The 9350-nt window shown below is 41.4% G+C and overlaps 1 protein-coding gene across 4 annotated transcripts in view; it reads right to left on the reverse strand.

Moving 5' to 3' along the window:
- Positions 1–435: 435 nt before the first annotated feature.
- The window catches only part of LOC138016694 (sushi, von Willebrand factor type A, EGF and pentraxin domain-containing protein 1-like), a 27831-nt gene continuing 18916 nt past the window's right edge, over positions 436–9350 (reverse strand). For all 4 annotated transcript variants that reach the window (XM_068863890.1, XM_068863888.1, XM_068863887.1 and 1 more), the window contains 8 exons: positions 8877–9128; positions 8541–8789; positions 7198–7452; positions 4602–4905; positions 3516–3697; positions 2809–2970; positions 1296–1479; positions 436–556 (listed from right to left, as the gene is read on the reverse strand). In XM_068863890.1, coding sequence (XP_068719991.1) covers positions 1307–1479; positions 2809–2970; positions 3516–3697; positions 4602–4905; positions 7198–7452; positions 8541–8789; positions 8877–9128 — 1577 coding nt within the window. In that variant the 3' untranslated portion in view covers positions 436–556; positions 1296–1306. The remainder of the gene's footprint in view (positions 557–1295; positions 1480–2808; positions 2971–3515; positions 3698–4601; positions 4906–7197; positions 7453–8540; positions 8790–8876; positions 9129–9350) is intronic.

Here is a 9350-nt window from a genome sequence, read left to right on the forward strand (position 1 = left end):
GTTCCCCAGAGCTCTTCTCTCCCTCAGTCAAGAGAAGAGCTCTGGGGTCGAGATTGAATGCAACCACGTTCTGCACTAAAAAAATGTCTCAAGAAAACTGCTGACGTCAGAATTTTTCTCAAAACCAGCTTATTTCGGTCCTAGGACATTTCAGGCATGCCTCTATATCCAAAATTGTTAACTGTGCCCTGGTTGACATTGGTGAGAAGTTTCATGCATGCTTTTGTCAAAAAACGCACAATTCCCCTCAAATTGTGGTCTTGACTACTACAAGACTATTACAAATACTCTCATCTAAACACAGCCATGGATTATTTCATAAACACCCGTAATTTCTACCTCAGTGCAAGAGAAATATTTCAAAGTGTGCTGGGTCAGTTTTGAAATTTATAGCTTTCTTCAGGGTAACGAAAAACTACAAATACTGCTGGTGACTCTTCTGCATGTGATTTTTAATACAACATTCAAAATTCAGCCCATAGAACACAGCCAGTACAGTGTGATTTCACTCAACTTTGAATATGAAGAAATGACACTTGCACGACTCTACGCTATCCTGTGGAGATGAGAACAGAAAAAACAGCGGTCGTCAGTTATTAATAAAGTAAAGTTATTTACTAAACTGTATTACAGATAATACATACTGGTACCTGAATTCAGCGGTACTAAGCGATTTTTTTAAATAAAAAACATAATAAAACGGTCATGGGCTCGAACTCTGATTAAGACTGGAATTTTCCAGCCTTAATTCTATTTTTCCAACTACTCAAACCGTCTTCGTTTTTAACTTTGCCTCTATCTTTTAAGCAATTTAACCGTAGTTTTCAATTTCAATCATTTTGTTGATGAATATACTACACTTTGACACAGTTAAAAAAACTCCACGTGACACAAAGATACACTTGACAAGCGTTTTGAATTGTTCTTCCATAGCTCTCGGTATCACCATAGTAAGTAGGTATCACCCATTCCTCCCTCAAAAGTGGATCAGTTTCACGAGAGCATGGTTTCCAAAATTGTGAACAAGGAGTGACAAGACGTATTTGCATATCTAGGATATTTTTGCCTTTCTCCTCGAGATATTTCTTGTAGAAATTCTCCGGAGCCCCTATCTCGCCCTCCCTAATTAAGTACGTGCATGCTGAAGCCTCCTTACGCTATCGTGAAGTAGAGTCACTTTAGTTGGTCCGGTAGATAACTTTGGTTCTATTTGTTGGTCATTGGCAATTACACCGATGATTTCTATTGAATTAAAATCAACTATCGCTGAAAAAATGTGTACATTTATACTTTACCATGCAATTGCCTATTGACAGTCTGCAATAGAGGTGGAAGCTTTCTGAAGAGTTGTCTTTCCTGCTGGGCATGGTTCACATTTTGTTCCACGAAACTTGGGTTGGTACGTAGCGATTGGACACATAAAGCAGTTCATAACGCCCGACTCCGCAACAACTGTGTATTCACCTGGTTCACATATTTCTGAGACAAAAAAGTAAATCATGTGCGTACCTTGCACTAGGCTAACTCAGTGAAAGGTTCTTATGAAGCTATTTGAGGATGATTTTAACAGAATAACTAATAATATGTTGGCTTGTCCGAAGCTGATACGAAAGGTGTGTGTACCCCCCGGAGGGCACTCCTTTATATGGGCCATATAGGTATGTGCGGCCCCAAAGGGTACGGTTTTTTAGCCGTTTCGGTCTGAAATAGTATATCGATTTTGACCATTTTGGTCTTAAATAAGGTACGGTTTGAGCACTCAAGTCTTCAATTAGGTATGTTTTCTACAAGAAGCTACTTCTTCATCATGAGGCGATAAGCCCTTCCCAAACTACTACGCCAACCGTGTAACAGCTAAAATTCATCTGAAATTAAAACAGGTGTGAAATGTTTGGTCAGGTCTGAAATAGGGTTAGGAAAATTGGCAGATTTGGGTCTGAAATAGGGTAAGGGCTTCAGGAAGCTGGCCGCTTGTTTTGATAGGCTGCTCTTTTAACATGTTTCCACGTTAACAAAAAAAAAAAAAAAATTATTGTGGAGCTGGATGACACACGAAAAAGGTCTGAAAGGTTTCGGGACTTTCGAGAAACGGTGCACTGACCTGTGTTTTCGGCCCCTCCAGTTGGATTGGAATTGAAAAGTATGGAATTGGAATTTGAAATTTGGAATTTGTTTACTTACCCACGAAAAACCTTAAGAGCGCTCAGGAGCTCGTTCAACATGTGTCCGTGCATTCCGGATCGAATTGGAATTTGGCAGTGTTGGTTTTGAGGAGAGGGGAAAACCGGAGTACCCGGAGAAAAACCTCTCGGAGAAGGGAGGGAACCAACAGCAAACTCAACCCACATATGACTCCGGGACCGGGAATCGAGCCAGGGCCACATTGGTGGGAGGCTAGTTGCTTTTTATCCACTGATGAAGATGCAGCAGCCTCGAAACGTATGACAATTTACATATTTTTCGTGCAATAATGAACAATTTGAGTCTTTCACCAGTGCGCCACCCCTGCTCTCCATTGTGTACGGATAATCTTTTTAGCTGCAAATCGTTTTCCCCGCGTTGACTACTTCTCATACTTGTTCCATTTCAACTTTAAGAATGTCCAGTTTGCAAAATGGATTCCTATTACGAAACGGGAGAGCTGGGTGAAATCCCGAAATAGAGATGCGAAGGAGACTAGGATTCACATGGAATCGACGTATCCGTCTGAAAGACAATTAATGAGCCAAAGGCTAGAGACGAGGCTAACTCATTAGTAAGGGCATAAGATCGATATGCTGATCGTTGGTCAAAAGCCAGACGCCTCACCGAAACACTCAGTATAGTTTCTCGCGTGAGTTCCAACAGTCCACGTGCCTTGAGGACATGGGATGCAGGTCATCTTCCCCGTGCTATTTTGGTAGGTTCCCTCTTGACAGTTCTGACATGTTTGACTGTCCCTGTTGTAGTAGGAACCTGCTGGACACTCGACTGAAAAAAATATAACAAAGATTAAAAAAATAAGAAGGAAACATTGAATCGCAATTCTTTCACATAAAAAGAAGTACCATGCACACGCCCTAAAGAAAACGTTAACATCAAAGGAGTTTTGATCATTCACTTGAATTCCAAGGAACGTGCACGTGATTGGCCGCAAAGTAATATAAGGCTTTTGAGTAGTCTAAAGTTCTATCTGCCACTTCAGTCCAATTTTTAGCAACTCTGGCAACTTCGATACCGATCCTCTAGCAGGATATAGAGATTACTTTCAACCACCGACCCTTCACTACGGAGAACTGGTCATAAATACGGCTCGCTATTCTAAGATATTTTAATTTGATGATTGTGGTGTAACATCAGTAACAAAGTAGCTGCCATGGGGAACTATCATTTATTGTGTCATCGTCTACCGGTATTATGGACGGCATGGATGGCAATTGATAAGAACTCGAAAACTGAGAGAACATTTTCAAGTCGTCGCAGTTAGCCTTGGTGTGAAACAAGAATTAAGCTGCTACATGTAATGGCAGCCTTACCACATGCTGTTCTTTCCAGTACTGGGCTATTTCCGGGCGCCACCATCACAACTTTACCGGCGGGACATGCTGCTGTACTGTTAGCAGTATACACTTGGAGGTCAGGCATGTGAGCGTCGGCAGGAAAGTTCTCTGTCACAAATTTTGCAAGGACATCTAAATCGGACATCATCTTCTTTACCCTGTTAAGTGAAATACCACATGAATGTGTCAGGTACAAAAGAGGATTTGTCGATAAGCGGGTTTTTTTTTTTTCGATAATCCCGATTTTCAGTCCATGATGAGTGTCAAAAAGAAAGAACATAGAAAATCTTTGACCAGAAACATTCATAATACAGTTGAACTGAATCAGCAGTGTTTAACATTGAAAGCAAATGGGAACATCCGCTATTCAGTAATTTTCATAAGCCAAACGGAACGCTCCCTCGAATATAAATAATACTGACATAGTGTTGCCTATATCCCTACATTTTACCATTACCCGTCCCACCCAAAGCCAGGGAAAAGCACCCTGGGGACGAGGTTGATTTTACCACTAAAATAGGAAGTCAGGATGGCCACTACAATGGTATGTGGACTGAGTTCCAGTCGATCTCAACCTGACTCAAGGGTTTTTCTCGGGTATTCCGGTTTTCCTTCCTCATCGAAATCGAATAAGAGCTAAATGGAATCTGGCTTAGGAGCTCGCAGTGCTCTAAGACCTTTCCAAAAACCGCTTAAGTTACGTGATTGAAAGCTTCCTAATAAAAGATTAAAGTGGTGTAAGAGCACTCGTCTTCCACCAATGTTCCCAGCCTCGGCGTCATATGTGGGTTGAGTTTGGTAGTTCTCTGCATTGCTTCATTAGGTTTTTCTCCGGGTACTCCGGTTTTCCCCTCGCCTCAAAAACCACTCTTTCATTTGCTATGGGTTGATTCTGTGCATTGTCTCCAATCAGTGCCTAAGCGTCAAATACACTTGACAGTTAAATAAGTTCAGAATTATTTAATAATATTATTTTTAAGAAAAAGTAGCTTTCAACACCTCGGAATCATTCTACATGTGATTTCTACCGATAATCATGAGTTAACCATAGACTACACGTACTTAGCAGCCTCTGTCTTGGGATCTGAGGAAGCATTATTGTCCTTCATCACAAAATCTAGTGTGATAATCCTCTGATCGCCCACGCTTCTCTTCCTAGAGTTAGAACCACAGTACACTCGCACATTCTCAACCACGCAATCTTGTCCTTGACTGACGTCACACAATGTTAATTTAGCCAGCGGACTTTGACTCACTGCATCTAAAAAGTTCTGACGGATCCTCAGCAAGGCTTCTTGCTCATTGGCAGAACACGACCCAGTGTAAAAAGTGAAGTTCTTTTTTGCGGCGTTCACGTTTTGCTCGGCTTTAAAGAGAATTTTGCATGCACAGGTTAAAGAACTATGGTCGTACTTTATTAGGTCTGCAAGAATTAGGAGTCTTTCTTATTAAATTCAGTTTGGAAGCGACAAGAAGCACTCTTTTTCAACTTGTGTCGGTGACACACGGTTCAACATTAGTTGATCAACAAATGTTGCAGCTGTTGTTCAACAAATGTTAAACTGTGTGTCATGCGATGTTGACTTTTGAAATATGCTATTCAACACGTTGAACGTTGTCGAACGAAAATCGAGAGCAGCTCTATTCCGATCAACACGTCTCAGTGAAACATTGTTCAAAGTTCTATTGTTGCAAGATCTTGAGCTGTGTGTCATCGGCTTAAGATTGCAAGTAATAAAGACTGCGGCCGAACGCTTAATTTTGATAAACGCCACGAAGTGTCCCGTTAAGTATAAGCATCATCTGTGTAATTGTAGCCTTTTGGGTTAAGGTTTGCGTTCGTGTTATTTTTAAGTTAGCTTATTCGTAATTGTACTTGAATAGCAGAGTTTTGAAGACATTTCGTGATGTATTTCTGCAAAGTTGAGATCGGGGCACGAGGACACTTCGTAATTCTTATCAAAGTCGGCGTACATCTTCCAACCTGGACATAGCCTGTCCGGCTTTTGCCAGCAAAATGACTCTAGATGCAAATGTGCAGTCACACTATGTGCAATTGGATGGGTACAAGGGGATGCTTCTCTAACTGCTTATTAATTAATAGCCCTTTTCACGGTTAGTTTTTCTCATTTGCATTACAATGTATTCTAACGTGGGAGCGAGGCAATTTCGCGTTAAAACTACAAAATAGCCCGAAATTGCCTCACATACATGCTAGATTACATTGTAATGCAAATGAGAAAAACTAACCGTGAAAAGGGCTATTGACTTGAATGTATCCTGGGCACCAGGCGTGCTTACACGTGGCAGATGAATGGAGAAAAGTATGCGACCTCTGTCAGCGCGAAGACCAAAGAAATATTAGCAATAGCCCACTTTCGATATATTAAAATTCAGTTCTAAACAAAAGGCATCATCTCGAGGCTCTGGGGAATAAATATAAGGATTTGTATGAGTTTATTCCCCAGAGCCTCGAGATGATGCCTTTTGTTTAGGACTGAATTTTAATATATCGAAAGTGGGCTATTATTGAATTTTCAACCTCGGTTAACGCATTTCTCGTGCTCTGATTGGTTCACTAAATCTCGTTTATCAGCTCAAATCCCTTAGAATGACCTTATATGGTAAATAATTGCGCTAAGCGTTTGGTTCACTAAATCTCGTTTATCAGCTCAAATCCCTTAGAATGACCTTATATGGTAAATAATTGCGCTAAGCGTTGCCAAGCTAATTTTTTTTTTCGTCGGAACGCAAAATTTCTCTCTGAATAAAGCCAAATAAAAAACGTTTTTGTGGAAAGTTTGGATCAATTCCGAGGCTTAGAGGTACTCCAGAAGGTAAGAAATGTTTTTGTGATAAGCCTGCGTCTGTCTGACCACAAGGTATTACACAACATCGCATCTTCATTAAGTTTTTTCGATTTCGCTCGGATTTTTTTCCTTTTTTTTTTCGCTCATATTTCGTACTTTCTAAACTTTTGGAGCATTTTCAGTCACAGACACGTATATGTTGTTGAGGCGCAAGACTTTAAGTTGGACCGAAATTATAAGAAAATAATACTGAAGAAGTGAGTTTTTTCGATGCCGATGCCGGGGATATTCGAGGAAATTCTAGTGCAAGTAACGAGGACAAATTCTAGTGGAAACTATGACCTTACGAGTAACTTCCACGGAGGCTCTATTTTTCACCACTTGCACAAATCTCAGAATACACCTCTTTCACCCCCCTCCCCCCTCCCCCAAAAATCTGCATAGGCATTGTTTTCGACTTCTCGTTGGACATTTTAATGTCCAAGGAAAAATTGCAAACAATGGTTATGCAAAAGTATTGAGGGGTGATAGAGATGTATTATGGGATTGTGCAAGTAGTGAATCGGAGTCATAGGAGACTTGTGGGAATGGTACGGGTGGCTAGGTTCATTGGAATGTACGGTTCAAACATTGTGATGTATTTCTTTAGTTGCTTTCTTATGACTCTTTCGATCAATTATGACTCCACTCAGTTGTGAGAAGAGTTTAAAACGGCAGGAATTTGATTTCCAGGTGGCACAACAATGATTATGGCAAACAAACTCAATCCCGTGTCACAAAAGCACATTTGGTAAGACAGTCTCCGTTCAGGTTGCATAATGACTTCCACGTCATACACGTTTACTTACGTGCACAATCTGGCCAAGGGCGCAGGCTTTTGGGGGAAACTGGTTGAAGAAATTGACCACCGTAGAGGAGTTTCAGCCAAGTGCCATCTGACCGGCACAGGTAAGTATTAACGGCTGCTGGATCAGCGAAGGAATATCCTTGCACACACTGTATAACGCAAGCCATTTCGTAAAGTATGCCATTGGAGTCCGAAGTATTCTTGTTACAGGATCTTACCCCATAAGCAGGTGCCTCGAAATAGGTGCAAGGAACAGCTGGCGCAATAATGATATTCAGAGAGAAGATAATTAATACGGTCAATAAAAAAGACGTTTATCAAAGACGATTGAATACCTAGGCCATAGGGCTGTTACGCATTGTCTACTCAGGGGAAGGGGGGAGGGGGAGGGGGTGGGGTTGGAGGGGTAAAGTACAAAGGTAAAGAGGTGGAGTAGCGGAGGGGAGAGGGGTCGGTTCAAAACCGGATTGGACCGACCGACTCGTATTGGCTAATCTCGCCATTTGCAAATAAACATTCTTGACACTTTTGAACTTTGATCGGTTAATTAAATATAACGCTATGCTGATTTTTGCCTTCCGGCTTATCTTTTTTTCCCGTCGATCCGAGTCGATCTGACTTTTGTACCTCCAAATTGAAGCAAGCAGATCAGCTGAGAAACAAATGAAAAGTAACTTGACGGTAGACAAGCAAATTTTCACCTTTCAAAATACTGTAAAAAGTCGTATTTCAAGAGAGACGAAAAATGATATTATGAGAACTGGATGAAATGTTTCAGCCAAGAAAGCAATCTGGCTGGTATTTACGTGGTTTTAGTCACTACAGCGCCATTTTGCGTTGCTTTGTTTCTGTTTTCAATGCCAGTTGTAAGAAATCAATTTCTAGTGGCCTTATTTTCTCATTGGTCAACGCAGATGCTTTCAGTATCTCTTCGACTAACGATTCTCGAACAATTGAGGGATTCAGGTATAGCATCGGGTTTACCGTGTGAAACGGAAAACGCGGCTGAAAACGGAAGGCTGCTGTTTTCATAACAGCCTGAGCTTTTCCTATCCTAACCTAGTCTCTCTCTTTTAAGAAGAAAGTTCACCGATATTTATAGATGACAGATGAAGTAAGTTTCATTGATTTTTGCTTCGTCTCACATTTCATCCTGACAGGATTGCCGTGAATCGAACGCCATGCTAAATTATACAAAATTATAAGTTATATTTAATTACTAACTGAAGTGTTTTTAACAGTTCCTCTCGGCGGTATTATCTGCCAAAGCCTTCCTAAAGGAAAATTTATTTACGACTCCCAACATCCCACATAATCTAAACGTCCTCAGAAAAGAACACTTACGCCCGACTTCCAAGTAGAATTCACAAGTGGCTTTATTTCCGGCTCTATCTGTCGCCGTATACACGACTTGGTATCTCCCCCAGGGAAATGTGGCACCAGGGCTTCTGTTGCTGCTGATAGTAAGCTGTACCGGGGGGCGATCAAAGTTGTCTTCGAAGACAGGGTAATCCCAAGTTACACGGATTTCGTTTTGATTGGTTTCTTTCTTAAAGTCAGAGGGGCACGAGGCAATGCGCGGACGCTCTTGATCTGTAAAAATATGAGAAGAGAATTTACCAAACCCTTCGACGCGTGTCTCGAATTCTAACCATCTCTACAGTTTCTCCAGTTTCTTACCTGAAACCCTAATTTGAAGTGCACATGTAGACGTGAGGCCAGCGGCATCTCTCGCAGTATATCTTACTTCATGTGGAATCCCGCTAACTTCAAAATCTTTACACTGCACGCCGGCGTTGTTCGAGATAGTTGGCTGCTGACCGCTATTATCGACGGCAACTGCGTCGGGGATGCAAACCCTTTTAGTTGGTTTGCCTGGATCGGTGGGAGTGGAAATGGATTGAGGGCAAGTAATTGTAGGAGGTCTCACGTCTGAAAGAAAGAAGAGAGAAACCAAAATGACCAAAATACAAAACAAGGTCTTTTGAACGTTTCGCGATGTTGAGAAGAATGACAAGGATGCATCCAAGCCAGTCGCTCGCCATTTTAATCTGCCTAACCACTCCAAAAAACACATGGCTATCTGCGGCCTTTCCCTACATCTAGGTACGACGGAAAGCCGCAAGAATCTGGAACAAAAATTCATCTTTCAAA

The sequence above is a fragment of the Montipora capricornis genome, chromosome 9, assembly GCF_036669925.1.
Source record: "Montipora capricornis isolate CH-2021 chromosome 9, ASM3666992v2, whole genome shotgun sequence".
In the NCBI taxonomy this organism is placed as follows: Eukaryota; Metazoa; Cnidaria; class Anthozoa; order Scleractinia; family Acroporidae; genus Montipora; species Montipora capricornis.